Source organism: Monodelphis domestica, chromosome 1 (genome assembly GCF_027887165.1).
Source record: "Monodelphis domestica isolate mMonDom1 chromosome 1, mMonDom1.pri, whole genome shotgun sequence".
Lineage (NCBI taxonomy): Eukaryota > Metazoa > Chordata > Mammalia > Didelphimorphia > Didelphidae > Monodelphis > Monodelphis domestica.
The window spans coordinates 185,425,589-185,447,034 of record NC_077227.1 but is presented as its reverse complement, the minus strand read 5'-3'; the positions used below and the strand labels follow the sequence as shown (position 1 = coordinate 185,447,034).

General features: G+C 36.3%; 1 protein-coding gene across 6 annotated transcripts in view; it reads left to right on the top strand.

Annotated features, from left to right (window-relative positions):
- ATP8B4 (ATPase phospholipid transporting 8B4 (putative)) overlaps positions 1-21,446 on the top strand; it is a 384,379-nt gene that overhangs the window by 66,012 nt on the left and 296,921 nt on the right. For 5 of the 6 annotated variants that reach the window (XM_056810175.1, XM_056810178.1, XM_056810179.1 and 2 more), the window contains one exon: positions 2,411-2,479. The exons of the other annotated variant lie outside the window; for it this stretch is intronic. In XM_056810175.1, coding sequence (XP_056666153.1) covers positions 2,452-2,479 — 28 coding nt within the window. In that variant the 5' untranslated portion in view covers positions 2,411-2,451. The remainder of the gene's footprint in view (positions 1-2,410; positions 2,480-21,446) is intronic. 6 annotated transcript variants of the gene reach the window in all.

The window sequence follows — 21,446 nt, the reverse complement described above, 5'->3', positions numbered from 1 at the left end:
TAGGACAGGAGTTCTTAACATTTTTTATACTTCATAGACTCCATTGGCATTTTGGTGAAGCCAAAGGGATTTATAGATCCCTTCTCAAAATAATGTTTTTAAATGCATAAGAGAAAATACATAGGATTACAAAGGAAATCAATTGTATTGAAATACAATGATTTATCCAGATATATTATATACTTTTAAAAGTTCACAGATGACAGATTAAGGACTTCTATGCTGAAGAGAAAGATACTTTTTTTGGTATAATTTATTAAAATGACAGTATTCATATTATTTATGTTTCTATTGTAACCTGAAGATAAAGGTCTAAATGAAGTATGATTAAAAAATAGCATAGACATAGATTGGTACCTTCTTTCTAGTCTTAATTTTTGTCAATTTTGGCTTGCTTACTTAAACCTGAAATTAATCTACCAGGTCCATAACCTTAGTCCACTGATTTCATTTTCAGGGTTGGAAGCACTTAGACCCATTATGGTGAACCTATGACATGTGTGCCAGAAAGGGTATGCAGAGACCTCTCTGTGGGTGTGTGAGCCATAGCCCATCAAGTTTATTACTGGAAAGGGAGAGGGACTTGGGTGAGCTGCTCCTTTTCTGCTTTCCACTGATGTCTGAGGACATTTTGTTAACTTTACCTGCCCCTCTCTGCAGGAGCCCAGCAGGAGCATTTTCTCCTTCCCTTGTCTGGGGTCAGCAAGTGATCTCTAAAGGTTTGCTATAACTGACTTAGGCTATGGTAACTAGAGCAGGGCTTCTGCTTTGTGCCTTAGTGGCTCTATCTTTGTCATGATAAGAAAAGGTCTCATCACATCTTGGCTTATTGTATTTTAGGAGAAATCAGTTGACCATCTTCCATCAAGATATAATTCTTTATATAGCATCCCTTATTCACTTTTCTTTATATCCAAAGGTTAAATAGCATCAGAAGGATTTTCTTTACTGAAGCAGATACTCAGCAGAATTTTTTCAACTTATACTCCCAAATTCTGACTAATCCATTTTTATTTTTCTGTTTGAACATTTTGAGCTTATCTCTTGTTCATTCATTTTCAGTTGTTTCTGACTCTTCATGACCTCCTTTGGGGTTTTCTTAGCAGTGATACAAGAATGGTTTGCCATTTCCTTCTCCAATTCATTTTATAGAGGAGGAAACCGAGGCAAACAGGGTTAAATTATTTGCCGCATAACTAATAAGTGTCTAAGTTCAGATTTGAACTTGGGAAGATGAGTCTTCCTGATTCTAGACCTGAGACTCTAATAATTGAGTATCTAGTTGCCCCTTGAACATACTTTATAAGTAGTTTTTATAATAATTGTAATTTGGTGATTGAGACATTTAATCTCGCTAAGCCTTATTTGGCTCATATAATAAATTATTTCAAAGGCATGAATTTTTAAATGCATTTTCTTTCTTTTTTTGCCTGTTTTCTGGCTTCTTTTCACTACATTTTCATCCCCTAACATTTTTAGATCTTAGGTGATCTGTCTGATTTAAGCTTGACTTTGCCAAATAGATGATCATAAAGCCACATTTGTTTTATTTTTTATTTGTTACATTCATGTTACATACATGGTATGGGGAATTAAAATAATTTAGGAAATGTGCTGAATAATTAAAAACTATAAGAGAAGTGCATACTTTAGACTTATTAGCCTGCATGTATTAAAATAATTGAAATGTGATAATTTAAAATGTGATGTGACAGCAAAGAACTCTGTATTGGCAGTCAAAGGATTTTGGATTTCTTTGAGCCTAGTCTTAGGCAAATTACCACAAGAATAGGCCACCCTCTCATTTTATAGATGAATAATTAACCTCAGAGAGTGACTTAGTCAAGGTTACATAGGCAGTATACCTAGGTCTTACTCTAAACTAAGTACATGTTCTACCAAACAATGAACTCTATTCCTGATTTAAGCCCATAATTTTACCCATCAAACCCATATGAATCTCAATTAATTTTATTTCCTAAAATATCAATGACATAGGGGGCCAGCCTTAGAGTGAGGAAGACCTGAATTGAAGGTCCCAGAATTTGCACTTTGGTGTAGATAGTTTTCACATCAGAATTCTCAACAACAATGAAATCACAGATACAGCCTCTGGTTCAAATAAAAAGGTAAAGAACAGGGTTTTTTTATTTGCTCTTAATATTCTATTTTACAGTATTGAAGTTCTTTATAACCTCTATTAGAGAATGTCATATTTTTCTGTAGAAAATTATTCATAATTAGGAAGGCTTTGAGACAAGTCAGTGGATTAACTGTGGACTATCTTGTTTCTTATTGTATCCATCACTTTCTAGACATTTTGTTATGACTAGGAAGAAGAACGAAATTCAAAAGGTTTGTGTTTAATGAATTTTTATAAAATATTAATGATGTATACTTATACACACAGGAGGTCTCCTGAGGTCCTTTGGGAACTGATCTGACATCATAATGTTTTGTGGGGAAAAGAAATTACTAGGTAAGTAATAAGGGATTTGGAAGACATATAATGGTATTCCCATAACTAGAATTAATTTTGTTTCAAGATTTTATGAAATTAATTTTTTATTTGGACAAATAATTTGGTCTTAATGGAACATTATTTAATTTTTTCTTCAGTTACTTGGAGAAGCAATTTTTTACAATTTTTTTCTGACATTTTAGATTTCAGATTTTCTCCTCCTCTACCCTTCTCTCCCCACCCCCACCCCCACCCCCACCATGGTAAATAGTCTGATATAGGTTATGCTCATACTTTCAAGCAATATTTATTTCAATATTGCTCATATCATGATAGCAAACATATATCACACATTCAGCAAAAATCTTATGAAAAAAATAAGTGGAAGACTGTGGGCTTTGATCTGTAGTTGGACTCCAAAATAGTTCCTTCTTCGGTTGTGGTTAGCATTTTCGTTGTAACTCCCTTGTGGTTATCTTGGAGATTTGCTTTCCTGTTAATCGTTTAGTTTAATGGCACATTATTAATAAGATATATTATATCGGTTACTTTTTGTATAACATATTGACAGGAAGAGAGAGAATATCTCTCATTCAACTATAGAGATGATTGTTCTATGGAAGCTAGTGGCAGGTGTCATAAACATTTTTCCCCCAATGAACCTAGACATCTAAGTTTATATCCATCTAACCCCTTTACATAATCCTTCCCTTTTTAATTTTTTTAATTTTATTTAGTCAATTTAAAAAATTATTCCTTGGTTACAAGAATCATATTCTATCCCTCCCTCCCCTACCCCCAGCCTTCCTGTAGCCCATGTGCAATTCCACTGGGTATTATATGTGTCCTTGATCAGAACCTATTTCCTTGTTGTTGATGTTTGCACTAGGATGTTCATTTAAAGTCTACATCCCCAATCATATCCCCCTCGACCCATGTAATCAAGCAATTGATTTTCTTCTGTGTTTCTACTCCCACAGTTTTTTCTCTGAATGTGGATAGTGTTCTTTATCGTAGATCCCTCTGGGTTGTTCAGGATCACTGCATTGCAACTAATGGAGAAGTCCATTGTGTTTGATTGTACCACAGTGTGTCAGTCTCTGTGTACAATGTTATCTTGGTTCTGCTTCTTTCACTCTGCATCAATTCCTGGAGGTTGTTCCAGTTCTCATGGAATTCCTCCAGTTTATTATTCCTTTGAGCACAATAGTATTCCATCACCAACATATACAACAATTTGTTCAGCCATTCCCCAATTGAAGAGCATCCCCTCATTTTCCAATTTTTTACCACCATAAAGAGCGCAGCTATGAATATTCTTTTTTTAAAAATAATTTTTATTTGATCATTTCCAAGCATTATTCATTAGAGACAAAGATGGTTTTCTTTTCCTCCCCGCCCCCCCATAGCCAATGCGTGATTCCACTGGGTTTCACATGTGTTCTTGATTCGAACCCATTTCCATGTTGTTGGTATTTGCACTAGAGTGCTCATTTAGAGTCTCTCCTCAGTCATTTCCCCTCAGCCCCTGTAGTCAAGCTGTTGCTTTTCATCTGTGTTTTTACTCCCACAGTTAATCCTCTGCTTGTGGATAGTGTTTTTTAGATCCCTGCAAATTGTTCTGGGACATTGCATTGACCCTAATGGAGAAGTCCATTACCTTCGATTGTACCACAGTGTATTAGTCTCTGTGTACAATGTTTTCCTGGTTCTGCTCCTTTTGCTCTGCATCACTTCCTAGAGGTTGTTCCAGTCTCCGTGGAATTCCTCCACTTTATTATTCCTTTTAGCACAATAATATTCCATCACCAACATATACCACAATTTGTTCAGCCATTCCCCAATTGAAGGGCATCTCCTCATTTTCCAATTTTTGGGCACCACAAAGAGTGCAGCTATGAATATTCTTGTACAAGTCTTTTTCCTTATTATCTCTTTGGGGTACAAACCCAGCAGTGCTATGGCTGGATCAAAGGGCAGACATTCTTTTATCGTCCTTTGGGCATAGTTCCAGATTGCCTTCCAGAATGGTTGGATCAATTCACAATTCCACCAGCAATATATTAATGTCCCAACTTTGCCACATCCCCTCCAGCATTCATTTCTTTCCATTGCTGTCATGTTAGCCAATCTGCTAGGTGTGAGGTGGTACCTCAGAGTTGTTTTTATTTGCTTCTCTCTGATTATAAGAGATTTAGAATATTTTTTCATGTGCTTATTAATAGTTTTGATATCTTCAACTGAAAATTGCCTATTCATGTCCCTTGCCCATTTATCAGTTGGGGAATGGTTTGATTTTTTGTACAATTGATTTAGCGCTTTATAAATGTGAGTAATTAGACCTTTGTCAGAGGTTGTTGTTATGAAGATTGTTTCTCAATTTGTTACTTCCTTTCTAATTTTGGTTGCATTGGTTTTGTTTGTACAAAACTTTAATTTGATGTAATCAAAATTATTTATTTTACATTTTGTGATTTTTTTCTAACTCTTGCTTGGTTTTAAAATCTCTTTTCCCAAAGATATGACATGTATACTATTCTGTGTTCACCTAATTTACTTATAGTTTCCTTCTTTATGTTCAAGTCATTCACCAATTCTGAGTGTATCTTGGTGTAGGGCGTGAGATGTTGATCCAAACCTAATCTTTCCCATACTGTCTTCCAATTTTCCCAGCAGTTTTTATCACAGTGGGTTTTCATCCCCAAAACTGGGATCTTTGGGCTTATCATAGACTGTCTTGCTGAGGTCATTTACCCCAAGTCTTTCCACTGATCCTCCTTTCTGTCTCTTAGCCAGTACCATATTGTTTTGATGACCATTGCTTTATAGTATAGTTTGAAATCTGGTACTGCAAGGCCACCTTCCTTTGTATTTTTTTCATGATTTCCCTGGATATCCTTGATCTTTTGTTCTTCCAAATGAACTTTGTTATGTTTTTTTCTAATTCAGTAAAAAAGGTTTTTGGTAGTTCGATGGCTATGGCACAAAATAAGTAAATTAATTTGGGTGGGATTGTCATTTTTATTATGTTACCTCATCCTACCCATGAGCAATCAATGTTTTTCCAATTGTTTAGATCTAGTTTTAATTGCGTGGAGAGTGTTTTGTAGTTGTGTTCATATAGTTCCTGTGTTTGTCTTGGCAGATAGATTCCTAAGTATTTTATATTGTCTAGGGTGATTTTAAATGGAATTTCTCTTTCTAATTCTTTCTGCTGAGATGTGTTGGAGATATATAGAAATGCTGATGACTTATGTGGATTTATTTTGTATCCTGCAACTTTGCTAAAGTTGTTGATTATTTCCACTAGCTTTTCAGTTGATTCTCCAGAAATCTTTAAGTAGACTATCATATCATCTGCTAACAGTGATAGTTTGGTCTCCTCATTGCCAATTTTAATACCTTCAATTTCCTTTTCTTCTCTAATTGTTACTGCTAGTGTTTCTAGTACAATGTTAAATAATAGAGGTGATAATGGGCATCCTTGTTTGACTCCTGATCTTATTGGGAATGCATCTAGTTTATCACCATTGCAGATGATGTTTGCTGATGGTTTTATTTTATTTTTTATTTTTAAAATAAAAAAACCCCTTACCTTCCATCTTGGAGTCAATACTGTGTATTGGCTCCAAGGCAGAAGAGTGGTAAGGGCTAGGCAATGGGGGTTAAGTGACTTTCCCAGGGTCACACAGCTGTAAAATATCTGAGGTCAGATTTGAACCTAGGACCTCCCATCTCTAGGCCTGACTCTCAATCCACTGAGCATCCCAGCTGCCCCCTTGCTGATGGTTTTAGACAAATACTGTTTATTATTTTTAGGAAAGGACCTTCTATTCCTATGCTTTCTAGTATTTTCAATAGGAGTGAGTGTTGTGCTTTATCAAAGGCTTTTTCTGCAGGTATTGAAATAATCATGTGATTTTCATCAGTTTCCTTGTTAATATGGTCAATTATGTGGGTGGTTTTCCTAATATTGAACCATCCTTGCATTCCTGGTATGAATCCTACCTGGTCATAGTGGATAACCCTCGTGATCACTTGCTGGAGTCTTTTTGCTAGTATCCTATTTAAGATTTTTGCATCTATTATTTATTAAAGAGATTGGTCTGTAGTTTTCTTTCTTTGTTTTTGCCCTGCCTGGCCTTTGAATCAGTACCATATTTATGTCCTAAAAGGAATTTGGTAGAACTCCATCTTTGCTGATTCCGTCATATAGTTTGTAGAATATTAGGATTAGTTGTTCTTTGAATGTTTGATAGAATTCACTTGTGAATGCATCAGGCCCTGGTGATTTTTTCTTAGGGAATTCTTTGATGGCTTGTTCAATTTCTTTTTCTGATATGGGATTATTTAAGACTCCTTTTTCTTCTTCTGTTAATCTAGGTAATTTATATTTTTGTAAATATTCCTCCATATCACCTAGATTGCTGTATTTATTGCCATAAAATTGGGCAAAATAGTTTTTAATGATTGCTTTAATTTTCTCTTCATTAGAGGTGAGGTCTCCCTTTTTATTTATGATACTGTTAATTTGGTTTTTTCTTTTCTTTTTTTTTATTAGATTGACTAGTACTTTGTCTATTTTGTTTGTTTTTTCAAAATACCAGCTTCTAGTCTTATTTGTTATTTCAATAGTTCTATCACTTTTGATTTTATTAATTTATCCCTTAATTTTTAAGATCTCTAGTTTTCTTCTGGGGGTTTTTAAGTTGTTCTCTTTCATGTTTTTTGATTTGCACGTCCAATTCATTGACCTCTGCCCTCCCTAATTTGTTAATATATGAACTCAAGGATATAAAATTTCCCCTGAGTTCTGCTTTGGCTGCATCCCATAGATTTCGAAAGGACATCTCTTTGCTGTCATTTTCTTCAATGAAATTATTAATTGTTTCTATGATTTATTCTCTAACTAACCAATTTTGGAGAATCATATTGTTTAATTTCCAATTAATTTTTGATTTATCTCTCCATGTACCATTACTAATTATTATTTTCATTGCATTGTATTCTCAGAAGGTTGCATTTATTATTTCTGCCCTTTTGCACTTGTTTGCAATATTTTTGTGCCCTAATACACGATCAATCTTTGTGAATGTACCATGTGCTGCTGAAAAGAAGGGCTATTCCTTTTTGTCCCTATTTATCTTTCTCCATATATCTATTAACTCTAATTTTTCTAAGATTTCATTCACTTCTCTTGCCTCTTTCTAATTTATTTTTTAATTTGATTTATCTAAATTTAATAGTGGTAAGTTCAGGTCTCCCACTAGTATAGTTTTACTATCTATTTCCTCCTTCAATTCCACTAGTTTCTCCTTTAGAAATTTGGATGCTATACCATTTGGTGCATACATGTTGATTACTGATATTTCTTCATTGTCTATACTGCCTTTTTCAGGATGTAGTTACCTTACCTATCCCTTTTAATCAGATCAATTTTTACTTTGGCTTTGTCAGATATCATGATAGCAACTCCTGCCTTCTTTCTATCAGTTGAGGCCCAATAGGTTTTGCTCCAACATTTAATTCTAATGTTGTGAATGTCTACCTGCCTCAAGTGTGTTTCTTTTCTTTTTTTTTAAATCCTTACCTTCCATCTTGGAGTCAATACTGTGTATTGGCTCCAAGGCAGAAGAGTGGTAAGGGCTAGACAATGGGGGTCAAGTGACTTGCCCAGGGTCACACAGCTGGGAAGTGTCTGAGGCCAGATTTGAACCTAGGACCTTCCATCTCTAGGCATGGCTCTTAATCCACTGAGCCACCCAGCTGTCCCCTCAAGTGTGTTTCTTGCAGACAACATATGGTAGGATTTTGATTTCTAATCTATTCTCTTATTTGTTTTATAAGTGAGTTCATTCCATTCACATTCAAAGTTATGATTGCCACTTATGTATTCCTCAGCATTTTGATATCCTCTCCTAGTTCTGTCCTTTCTTCTTTTGCTATATCCTTTTAAACCAGTGGTTTGTTTTTAACCAATCCCCCTAATCCCAGCCCTTAATAAGCTTCCCTTTCTTCACCCTTCCTTTTTGTTCTTTTCTTATTTTTTCAGCCTCTCTTAAGTTCCCTCCCCTTCTCTTTCCCTCCTTTTTTGTACTCCCTGCCCTGCTACCCCCCTTAGTTTTCCCTTCTTACTTTCCCTGTAGGGTAAGATAGAATTCAATACCCCAATGGATCTAGATGATCTTCCCTCTCAAAATTGATTTCATTGAGAGTAAAGTTTAAGTATTACCTATTAGCACTCTCTTTCTCTCCTTCTTATAAGAGTATTATTCCCCTCCCCTTCCCATGTGTATCTTTGTGTGATAAAGATTATCCTATTTATTTTATTTCTTCAAGTATCTCTTGGTGCCATCTTTGATTCCCCCTCCCTTTTTTAAAATATCAGATTAAATGAGAGAATCTAGCACTTATTACTCCAATCTCTTCCTGTTAATGATTTTTCTAATTACTATAATAGTGAATATAATTTTTGAGTTACAGATAATGTTTCCCCCATATATTAATAGGAATAATTTGATCTTATTGAAGCACTTAAAGAAGAAAGTTTGAATAAAAAACCTTTCCCTCCTTTACCCTCTCTTTCTTATTTACCTTTTCATGTTTCTCTTGATCTTTGTGTTTGGATATGAACTTTCCACTTAGTTCTTGTCTTTTCTTTATAAATTCTTGTAAATCTTCTATTTTGTTGAATGCCCATAGTTTCCCCTGGAATTATATAGTCAGTTTTGATGGATAGGTGATCCTTGGTTGAAGACCCAATTCTCTGGCCTTTCTGAATATCATATTCCAAGCCTTGTGGTCCTTTAGTGTGGAAGCTGCCACATCTTGTGTAATCCTGATTGGTGCTCCTCAGTATCTGAATTTTATCTTTTTGGCTTCTTATAGAATTTTCCCCTTAGCTTGAAAGCTCTGGAATTTGGCAATTACATTCCTGGGCATTGTCTTTTGAGGATTTAGTGTAGAGGGTGTTCTATAAGCTCTTTCAATGTCTATTTTGCCCCTTTGTTCAAGAACATCAGGGCAGTTTTATTGGATAATTTGTTGTATTATGATGTCAAGATTTCTGTTAATTTCTGACTTTTCAGGCAGACACAATGATTCTCAGATTGTCTCGTTGTGATCTGTTTTCCTGATCTGTTATCTTCTCAGTGAGATATTTTATGTTTTCTTGTATTTTGTGAGTCTTTTTACTTTCCTTTATTAATTCTTGCTGTTTTGTAAGATCATTGTCTTCCAGTTGCCTAATTCTGGATTTTAAAGACCGGTTTTCCTTTTTGATTTGGTCTATCCTGCTTTTTGTGCCTTCTAGCTGTTTCTCCAATTGGGAGTTCTTGTTTTTTAAACTGTTATTTTCTCTTTGAACTATTTTCCACTTTTCTTGCCAGAAGGCTTCCATCTTTTTGATAAGGTCCAATTTAAATTCTTCAAGAGCTTTTGGACAATTTCCATTTTTTGGGGAAGGTTTTGGTGTATTTATTTGAATTCCCTCTTCTATTTCTTCTGTGGCCTGTGTTTTTCCTCTGTAAAAATTTCCCAGGGTCAACCCCTTCTTCTTGTTTTTCTTGGTGGTGGGAAGTTGTTGTTCCTGGGCAGTATTTGCCATCATTGTGGAGGGTTTTCCTTCCCTTTCCTGTTAGAAATCTGAATGAAATGGGCAGGCTCTCTGTGTAAGGAGCTAAGGAGCAAGGATTTTGGCTGAGGCCAGCTCTCGAGTCTCTGCAGCTTGTGCTGACCCACTCTGTGCTTTCTCCCGGCCAGTGCCCAAGGTCTGTGCTCCTCAGCCTACTGGGACCTCAGGTCTAGTAGATCCTTGGTGGTCTCAGTCAGCTGCCAAGGATGCAGAGGTACCCCTCACTCGCTCCAGAGTTGCCCCTTGCTCATTCACTGATTCTAGAGTGAGCTGGCTCTGACTCTGGCTCCGTAGGTGGAGTGGGGGAGGTGGATCAGCTTGTGTTTTGGTGGAAGCTTTTTCACCCCCTTATAGTGGGGAAATGCTCAAATCCCATATACCTTCAATGCTGTGCCCTACTGTAGAGTCCCTTCATTCATATGAATTTGAGGTTTTTTTTTTTTTTGCTTTTTTAGGTAGTCTGTATCAGTAGGTGGTGAGGCGAGGAAGTGTCCTGTATATAGACTGCCACCATGTTTAATCAGAAGTCTCCTAATCCTTCCCTTTTAATAGAATCAAGGTACAAAATCAATAAGGGCTCGGCAAGTGGATTAAATATGCATTATCTTGTTTCTTATTGTATCCATGGTTTTCTAGATATTTTATAATGATTGGGAAGATGACTTGCCCAGGACCACACAGATAGGAAATGTCTGAAGTGAGATTTGAGGCTAGAACCTCTTTTGTCTTCTGGCCTGGCTCTCTATCCACTGAACCACCTAGTTGCCCTGCCCCTTCAGTTTTAATTTTAATTTATTTTGAATGCAGAGTTTTAGAATTGAAAGTGATGTTAGATGCCATATAGTCTAGCTGCACTACATTATAAATGCCTTCCACATCATCCTTGACAGCCTTTTCTTGAACACTTCCAGTGACAGAAAAGCCATTGTCTGATGTGATAGCTTGTTCTATGTTTGGACAGCTCTAATGATTAGCAGGTTTTTCTTGAGGTGGAGCAAAAATATACCACTTTTGAACTTCTATTCCCAGACTGAGTTCTACACTGTGAAAAACTTTCACCCTCTTGATGGCCCTTGATTCCCAACCCAAGACTCTAGTGGTTTTCCAGAATTTTCATATTAAAACTGAATTTTAAAAATTAATTAATTAATTGTAATCATTGTTTGCTATGAATGTTTTTAAGAGGAATTAGTTGAAGTGGGTATGTTTAAATTTTTTTTACTAATTTCTATATTTTTAGAATATTTTTCCATGGTTACATGATTCATGTTCACTTTTTCCCCTCTTCCCTCCCCCATCACACAGCTGGCGAGCAATACCCCTGGTTTATACCTGTCTTATTACTCAAAACCTTTATCTGTATTATTCATATTTGTAATAAAGTAATCTTTTAAAACCACAACCCCAAATCATATAGCCATAAAAATGAGTGATAAATCATATGGGGTTTTTTTTGTGTGTGTTTTTACTTCCATACTTCTTTCTCTAGATGTAGATAACATTCTTTTTCATGAATCCCACAGGATTGTTCTTGATCATTGCATTGCTATTAGTTAGTAGCTGTCTATTACATTTTTTTAAAACCCTTACCTTCCATCCTCGAGTCAGTACTGTGTATTGGCTCCAAGGCAGAAGAGTGGTAAGGGCTAGGCAATGGGGGTCAAGTGACTTGTTCAGTGTCACACAGCTGGGAAGTGTCTGAGGCCAGATTTGAACCTAGGACCTCCCATCTAGGCCTGGCTCTCAATTCACTGAGCTACCCAGCTGCCCCCAGAGTCTATTACATTTGATTGTTCCACAACATTTCACTTTCTGTGTACAATGTTCTCCTGGTTCTGCTCATTTCACTAAGCACCAGTTCATAAATGTCTTTCCAGTTCATATAGAGATCAAGCAGGTCATCAATCCTTACAGGACAATAGTATTCAATCACCATTATATACTGTAGTTTGTTCAGACATTCCTTAGTCAAGGGACACCTCCTTGTTTTCCAATTTTTTGCTACCACAAAAAGCACAGCCATAAATATTTTTGTACAAACATTTTTATTTTCTTTTCTTTGGGGGTATAAAACCCAGTAGTGGTATATAGCTAGACCAAAGTGGATATGTTTTTTAAAAAAGAACTGACCACCTGGATATTCCTTTTACTTTTTCTTTTCTGCAAACAACTAGCCTTTTTGAGTAATAATGGTAATCAAGTGCAAATCTATATGCATTTAGTAGAATCATATATAATTGGGGGATGAGCCCCCTGTATTTCGTGAAATATTACAATGGCCTTGGGATCAGTTGAACTGGTATTTCTGGGTCACCACCACTTGTATTAGGTTTTGAATAACAAAATGTTTTGGTACCATTTAATTTCACCATCCTTTAGGGAACCTGGTTTCAGGTTAAGGTTTTCCTTAAAACGTGTTTGTTTGCCTATAAAGATACATGAGCTTACTTCTATAAAATATTTTAAAGCTAAATCACTGTTTACTTCTCTGTTAATATCTCATGGTCTTCTATTTGAATTTTCACAAGTTGATTGAGAGCAGATATTGAGTTATAGGAGACAGATTTTTTTCCCTCTGAAGTATTTTATATATAATGGATTAATTTTCTCTATTTTCACATACAATCTTGCTTTCTATGTAATGGTAAAAATTTTAGTCAAATTGGTTCAAGATATTTCATTTAAGACATTTAGATAGGGGTAGCTTAGACAGGGCAGTGGAAAGAGCACCAGACCTAGAGTCATTAGGACCTGGGTTCAAATATAATCTCAGACACTTCCTAGCCATATGACCCTGGGCAAGTCTTTTAACCCTAATTGCCTAGCCCTTGCTGGGTTAAAAAAAGATAATATGATAAAATAATAATTATATTATATATTCATACATTACAATATATTATTATTATTTAATTTTTCTATTAATATTAATGATGTAATAATATAAAAACAGCTATGGTCTAGTAGGCAGAGGATTAGTATGACTTGGTTTCAAATTTAGCTTCTGATAAATACTATCTGTATGATCATGGGTAAATCACTTCCCAGTGCCCTACATTATTGAAACAACTGAAGAGCAACAAATCTGAATTCCAGAGATGTGATGATTTGTCTGAAGTCACACATCTTGGAATTCAAACCAAGGTCTCCTGACTCCCAGGACAGTGCTCATTCCATCAAATGACAATGCTGGACTAAACTGTATGACGTACCCAACATCACCACTCAAAGTTAGTGTCAGAGCTAAAATTAGAATCCAGATTTTTTGACTTCCATTCTTTCTGACCTCCCCACCTCCTATATACTACATTCTTGTAAGTAAAGGCATTTACCATGTGAAGTAAATAATTTTTAAAAACTGGGTCAGCTAGTACTAAAAATATATAACAAAGTAGTGCGTGGATACAGTGTTACAAAGAATGTAAACTCTTGGAATATAGAGTATTTGTCCTATTTGTCTTTGTATCCTTAGCCATAGCATAGTGCCTGACACAGAGTAGGCACTTAATAAATGTTTCTTGATTATACAAAAAGAATTATATCTGTTAATCAAATAAAATGACTACTAGATAGGAGGGGACTTGAGAAAATATTAGTGGCACAGAATTTTTCAAGCAAAAGTCATTGAAACACATCAGCAGAAGGTTGCTCGTCAGGACAATAAGGAAATAGGGATGTAATACAGAATAAAATGTTCTAATGCTATTCATTAAAAAGGGATTCTACTATTTTTTTGGGAATATGTAAAAAGGGAAGGGCTATTTGAATGAAGGGATTAATTATAATTACCTAGTTGATTTGTTAATTGGTCTTCCAGGTCAGACAGGATTTGATCTATAAACTAAAGAGACAGCTAGGAGGCTCAGTAGATAGAATGCTGGACCAAGAGTCAGGAGGACTTGAGTTCAAATTTAGCCTCCGTGGCATAACCCTTATAATTCACATACTTTCTCTCAGCTTCAGTTTCCTCATCTGTAAAATGGGGATAATGGTGCCTACCTTCAAAAGTAGTTGTGAGAATAGATGTAATATTCATAAAATACTTTGTGAAACTTAAAGTGCTTTTAAAAGAACTATGATGATAAAGATGATGATATGAGGTTGTCCCCTCAGTAGAGGTCTTTGAGGAAAACCTGTATGAACATGTGATAGGTGAGATTTTTCTTCAGCTTCTAGAGCCTATACCTCTGAGGTTCTGGCCAACCCTCAGATTCTGTTATTCTGTGATTAAAATCTTACTTTTGGTAATGTTTCAGATTACAAACGTGGGAGCTGGAAGGGTAAGAGGCATTTATAAAGTGCCTACTCCATGCCAGATATTGTGTGCTAAATAGTTTTTACAAATATTACTTTGTTTAATCTTCACAACAACCCTATAAGGCTACTGCTATTATGACTTCCATTTTACACTTGAGGAAATAGATGGAGAATAAATGCCTTGCTCAGAGTCACTCAGCTAGTAAGTGTCTGAGGCTAAATTTGAACTCAGATTTTTCTGACTGTAGGCCAAGTGATCTATTCACTGCACCCCCACCAGTAGCCTCTAGAATTATGCCTATTTTTGACAGTCTGAGAACACCACCTCCTTTTTTCATACCGGGCATGATTTATTTAATAATTTCTTCATTTGATTCATTATTTAAATTTCAAAATTGTGCTTGTCACTTGTAATTCCAAACTATCTTTTGATATGTTTATTAACTTTTTCCTGCTTTTGGGCTCATATGTTTTTGCAAGCCAATATCCTTGAAACCAGCCTAGGAATTTTCCCCTCTGAATTGGAGGAAAGCTTGAAAGGCAGTGTGATGCTATGGAGAGTGCCAGTCACAGGATCTGAATATGAGTTGCTTTTCTATTACTTGCTATGTGTATGTCCTTGAGCAATCACTCTCTGGGCCCCAGTTTCCCCGTCTGCAAAATGAGAAGTACTAGATGGCCCAAATGACCCCCTCTCATTCTAAGATGCTCCTTGAGAGAAGAGATTATTATTATTATTATTATTTTTTGTATTTGTAGTCCTGGCACTTAACATATTTCCTGGCACATGGAAAGTACTCAATACATATTTGTTGATTATTTGATTGATCTTATGTTCCCCAGCTATGATTATTTCAAAAATGATTTAGAAATCAAAGTCTTCATTTAGGTTGTGAAGTCAGAGAATGTTATTTTTCAAAGGCACATTTATTGAAGACAATCATAAAGAATGTTATTTTTATTCTGAACAAACTTTTTTTTTTTTTGAGAGAAGGGTGTGCTTGGGCATACTCATCTATCTTAAGACAAGCCTGGTTCCCTGGAAGTTGATTTACTTCTCAGTGTGCATTAATGGGTGTTGCTCACATTTAAGGAACAATAAAAGGCTGCTTTTAAAACTTGCAAGTGTGTTTTGGTTGTGTGAAAAAAAGTCATAGATTCTACCATGTGATTCCAAATACAGTTTTGACTGTCACGTTGACTGTGTACTCTTTATACCTCAGAAATAAAAATGGTAAATTTTAAAATGGTAAAAATGTAAAGAGACACAAAATTATGTTTTTTTCTCACAAAATTATCCTGTAACCTTTTCTTCCAAGATACTTCTCTAGTGCCATATTTCACTTCAATTTCTGATTCTTTGCTTCACTGTGTCCTGGAAATCTAAGTGACCTGGAGGTCAAGTCCCAGTTCCATTGCTGATATTTTTACTCATGCCTTTTTTTTTAATTTGGAAAATTTTATTTAATTAATTAATTTAGAATATTTTTTTCATGGTTACATGATTTATGTTCTTTCCCTCACTTCCTTCCATCCCCCTCCCATAGCCAATGCTCAGTTCCACTGCGTTTTACATGTGTCATTGATCAAGACCTATTTCCTTATTATTGGTATTTGTACTATGGTGATCTATATCCCCAGTCATATCCCCATCAACCCATACTCATGTCTTTTCCATCTGCTTTCTTGTTATATATATTCCTTCATTCCCATATTTAAAGGGCCAGCATGTGGGAAGGGGTAGGGGAAGTATAGGTCTGTTCATTTTTGCTTTTAATGACTGGGCTGGTACCCATGGGTGGAAGTTTCAGAATTTGCCTCAGAGTGGGAAGAAAATTTCTCGTCATAACAATTAACATGTCAGTATTCATTGTTAATAGAAACAATTAACATGAACTTAGACTTTGAGAAATAATGATGGATATAAAAGGCATGGTGTGCTATGGCCCATGGAGTTATGAACAGTTGGACATAACTGAACAATTGATCAATAACAATGACAGTTAACAAATATATATAAGTAACAAAAAAAAATCTCATCACTTGAAATGTTCAAAAAGAAGTAGCTAGGCTTTGGGTCTGGTAAATTAATCAATTCGGCACTCATATAACTACATTATTAATTATTAGTCTAATTCTATCCATACTGTTCTTAAAGGGAGCATGAGAGACTTTGTTAAATGCTTTGCTGAAATCTAGGTAAACCATACATACTTCCCCTTGATTTATGACCTTAGCCATAACCAGGAATGGCCCTGGGACAAATTTCTTAGTCTCTGTCTGTCTCTCTTTTTCACTGTGTGTGTGTGTGTGTGTGTGTGTGTGTGTGTGTGTGTGTATATATATATGTACATATATATCTATCTCTCTCATATATCAGTTGTGATACAGAAGAGGTGATAGATACATCATCTTCTCCTGGGAGTCTGGTGTGGGAAAGGTGGGCCTTGGGGGAGGAGTGTCATGGTAGCCAGACCCTACAGGTGATGGAAAGAAGAGAGTTGCACTACTGAGGGCAGTAGAGGACCCTGAGGGAGAGTATGCAAGGATTACTTTGGGAGAGAAGCATGCCCCCTGAGAAGAAAGTACCCTCCATTCCAGGTTCCCTACATTTCAGCACCCTGGGCCAAAGCTCTATTCTCTCATTCTTGTTATGGGACTATGTATTAGTTTAGTGACAGTCAAAAAACTAGATGTGGTTAGTCTAACATGACTTATTCTTGGTAAAGCCATTCTTAGCTGGGATATCTGTGTACACTTTGTTTTGTTGGGCTTCTGTTGGGCTACCTTCTTATGTTGAATTAATTGGAGAAGGAAAGCAGATTTAGGGCCCTTCTCTGTCTCTGTCCCATTTCACCATCTGGGTTGGCTAGGTTGTCAGTTAGCATTGAACCTGCCATTAAGGTATAGCAATCAAAGAAATTGTGGATGAGCCTCATGTTGATTGATAGCACAAACAGCCAGTGGCCTTGATTGGAAGAGACATCATTTCTTTCTCCCATATGATTATGTACCCCACAGTTATTCTCAGAGGTATAATATAGATAGTCTTTACTATTGATGACCTGTGATTTGGTGATTCTATTGCACATATTGAGGGATTATATGCAGAATTGGAGAAAATGCTGAGGAAAATTACTTTTGAATTATGTTGTTTATTAGAAAGATATTTATAGGAAATAATTTATTTTCCCCAAGACCCTTGGCCTTCCAAAGTCAGGCTGAGATAGTCCAGGCCTTAGGACATCTAAATTGCACTGGGATCTTTTGTCTTTCAAAGCACTTATCTTTTTTTTTCTTTTACCTTCTGTCTTAGATTCAATACTAAGTATTATTTCTAAGGTAGAGGAGTTGTAAGGGCTAGGCAATTGGTAGTGACATGCCCAGGGTCAAATAGTTAGTAGATATAGTAGATGACCCTGAGGGAGAATATGCAGGGGTCATATTTGAACCTAGGACTTCCTTTTTCTAGGCCTGGCTTTCTAGTCACCTATCTGCTCTACTTACCTTTTTTTTTTCTTTTAAAGAACACTCTCCCTGTGATATTTGAAAGCATAAGCTCTCTTTGTCCTTGCCAAATGTATCATTTAGATTTGGGGATGAGTAGGTCCCCAACAGGGAAAAGAGTCATCAAAACCATAATTGGGACAATTTATATTTTTCTAGCCAAAGACTGCTAGAAGTTGGGTTTCATAAGCTCCCTGACATTCCATTTCTTAATATGCCAGAGAAGGGTGAGTCATTCCCATTTCCCTAGCTGGGGAACTTTCACCTATTTGAAAGTAGGATGGGCCAGAATTTCCCTAATTTGGCTAAAAATCCATTTCCCCTCTGTTGAAGGAATGAGGGGGAATTGAGATATCTCAGTCCACCTCCTCTTTTGAAATATCCAATAGTGGGGACTGCTAGAGGAGGTCCAAGGGACAAACTGTCAGGCCAATCAGAAAGACACCCCTCTTTATAAAAGAGATTATCAGAGTTCACTGAGGGGCTTTTGTGTGAGAGGCAGTCAGAGGTACCCATCCTTTATTAATGGATTGCATGCTGCATTAATAAATATGTTATTTCTCAGGGAAAGGGTTTCATATCATTTATTGGTTAAAAGTCCAGGAGCTACTAAACAAAATAGAAGATCCAGTAAGTGTCCTGGAGAAGCTTATAACCGAATGAGGTCAAAGACCATATATAAAAAATATATAAGAACACTTATAATAGAAATAGAAGAAAAAGTATATAAGAATACTTATAATAGAAATAGAAGAAAAAAACAATACAGTTGTGTATATATAGCAACATCTGGTTTAAAAAAATTAGTGGCAGGGACAGCTTTATGGAATAAGTTGTTACAGAAGCCTGTAATTTCAAATCTCCCTGATATCTAGCAATTCTCAGCACCCTAGTTGAGATTTTTCCAGTTAAAACATAGTTTGAAGATGAATTTTTATATGTGCCCTAGTTGAGTTTCTGTTTAGCAAGCTCACCAACTTAACCAAGGTAAAATTTCATCTTAATAAATACCAGTATAGTTTCCAGTTCAGTATAATGAAATAATTTTCATGTTCTTTGAAATAGCTTGGAGCTGGAGTGGGTTACCACTTTTATGGAGGTCATCCATTGCAGAGATGAAATGGAGAAGGACTCATTATAGAAAATGAAGTTTTCTGTCTGCTTCTTGTTAGTAGATAATTATGCTGATTACACTTTGTAACATTGCAAAGCCTCCTGAGTGACATACATAATCACTCAAAAGTGTTTGACCTAACTATCCACAAAGGGAAAACTAAAGTGGATGAAGAATCCCTATTGTTCATAGAATAATTTACAGTTGGGAGGGCAACCCTTAGAGCTGATCCACATCTACATATAATTTGGATAGATGCTACTTGTGCGCAATGAACTGGGTCCAGAACTGAGCAAAAGAGTGAGCTGCATCGCTTTTGGGAAGTTGTTCAGTGCTTCTAATAACCACAAACTTTTCTCTGAAATGTAAGTTCATTGTTTTAGCATCAATATTCATTGGGTTATACCATGAGGTTGTGAATAATGGAATAGGTCACATTCCCTGAAGAATTAAAGTTGAGTTGTACCCAAAGGACAGTGAAGAGTCATCTGGTAGATGTGAGTAGGTTGCAACACATTATCCACAAAAATTGGTGCAAGAGAAATGTAGTAAAGGATGTCATGAGAGAACTATACTATTGGAAAGAGAGCTGGACCTGTCTTGAGACATGAATGAAGGATTATTTATGGACTACCAACATGCTTCATTGATCAACATTTAATGTCAAAGGATGTAAAGGAAGTTTCCCAGCAAGTTGGAATCTCTTATGGAAGATTTATAGGACATACTCAAAAGTCTCATAAGGGCATGGCTAGTTTGCAGTTTGCAGGGCTGGAAGGTATACCCATAATTAGTGAAAATTAGTGAAAAAGTAAAAAATAGGGAAAATCAATCAAGAAGTATTTGTTAAGCACTCTCTTTATGCTAGGCATTGTGCCAAGTAGGAGAGATACCAGGAAAGGCAAAAACAGTCCTTGCCTTCAAGGAACTTCACTCTAATTTGGGAGACAACATGCCTAGGTACATATATACAGAGCAGAGGGAAGATAATCTGAAAGGAAAAGGAATTATCAACTAGGAAGCCTTTGGAAGTGTGGAGATTGGATTTAGCTCTCCCCTGATTGTAACAATGAAGGTACTTAGCTCTTCCTTTATTGGGAAGATTGAATTATAATCCCCTATCTATTTTTAGATTTAAATCCCCAAAAGTATTAACTCAGTATTTGAAGTAGATCTACCCATTTTAATCTACAAAAAAGTAACTAACTACTAAAAGTACGAACTAACTACAAAAGGTATGATATAACCAAAAAAGGTATAATCTAACCAAAAATGTGTGAATTAGAATGGGCAGTACTAGAGAGGACTCTGCTATCATTGGTAGATGTAAAATTTGGGGGAGGTGACACAAGAGAAAAAGATCCTTAAGTAGAGGACCACAGAGGCCAGAAGATACAGAAAAAAGAACTCTGACTTGGAGTTGGACTGGAGGATCAGTCTCTCGAGCTTGGAGTGAAGAAGAGTCACTCAGAGGAGAGACTGGAAGACACACTTGAGGAAAGACTGGAAGACAGACACTCGGACTTGGCTGTGGAACTTGACCCTGGAGGAGCTTGGGCAGGAGACCTCAGAATGCTTTTCTTTTACATGGTCACTGTGGCGAGTGAAAGGCTGACTTATTTTTCCTGCCTTTCTGGAGGCACGAACCTCTGAGAAAGGCCCATCGTCTTGAGACTCGTTTCCCTGATTATGGTCTTAGAATTTCTACCTGGCTCAGAAGAAGCCAGAGTTCTCTCTCTGTCTCTGTCTCTGTCTCTGTCTCTGTCTCTGTCTCTGTCTCTGTCTCTGTCTCTGTCTCTGTCTCTGTCTCTCTGTCTGTCTCTGTCTCTGTCTCTGTCTCTCTCTCTCACATTCCTTACTATCTTTCCTTGATTGTAAATAAAACTACCATAAATTCCAATTTTACTTTAGTAAGTCATTTTGGGATTTAGAAATTAAATCTCTGGTGACCACCAATTAAAATATTCCAGTCCAACCACAAATAAAATTTAACAGAAGGTGAGATTTTAACTGAGCTGAATGAAGCATACCAGAAAAACAAAGAGGTAGAGGTTAGGGAGCAGGACTTTCTAGCTATGGGAGCCAACTTGTGCAAAGATTTGGAATTGAGGGTTGGAGTGTGATTATTGAAAAACTACCAATAGGTCAGTATGTCTGGGTAATAGATTGTATAAAGGGGAATAACATGTAAGAAAACTGTAAAGGTGGGAAGAACTTTACAATGCCAAATAAATGAGTTTATATTTTATCCTGGGGGAAGCTAGGTGATACAGTGGATAGAACACTGGGCCCAGAGTCTAGAAGACTTATCTTCCTGAGTTCAAATCTGGCCTCAGATACTTACTAGTTGTATGACCCTGGGAAAATCACTTAACCCTATTTGCCTCAGTTTCCTAACCTGTAAAATGAGCTAGGGAAGGAAATGGTAAATTACTTTAGTATCTTTGCCCAATGTAAATAGTATTAGTAGTAGTAGT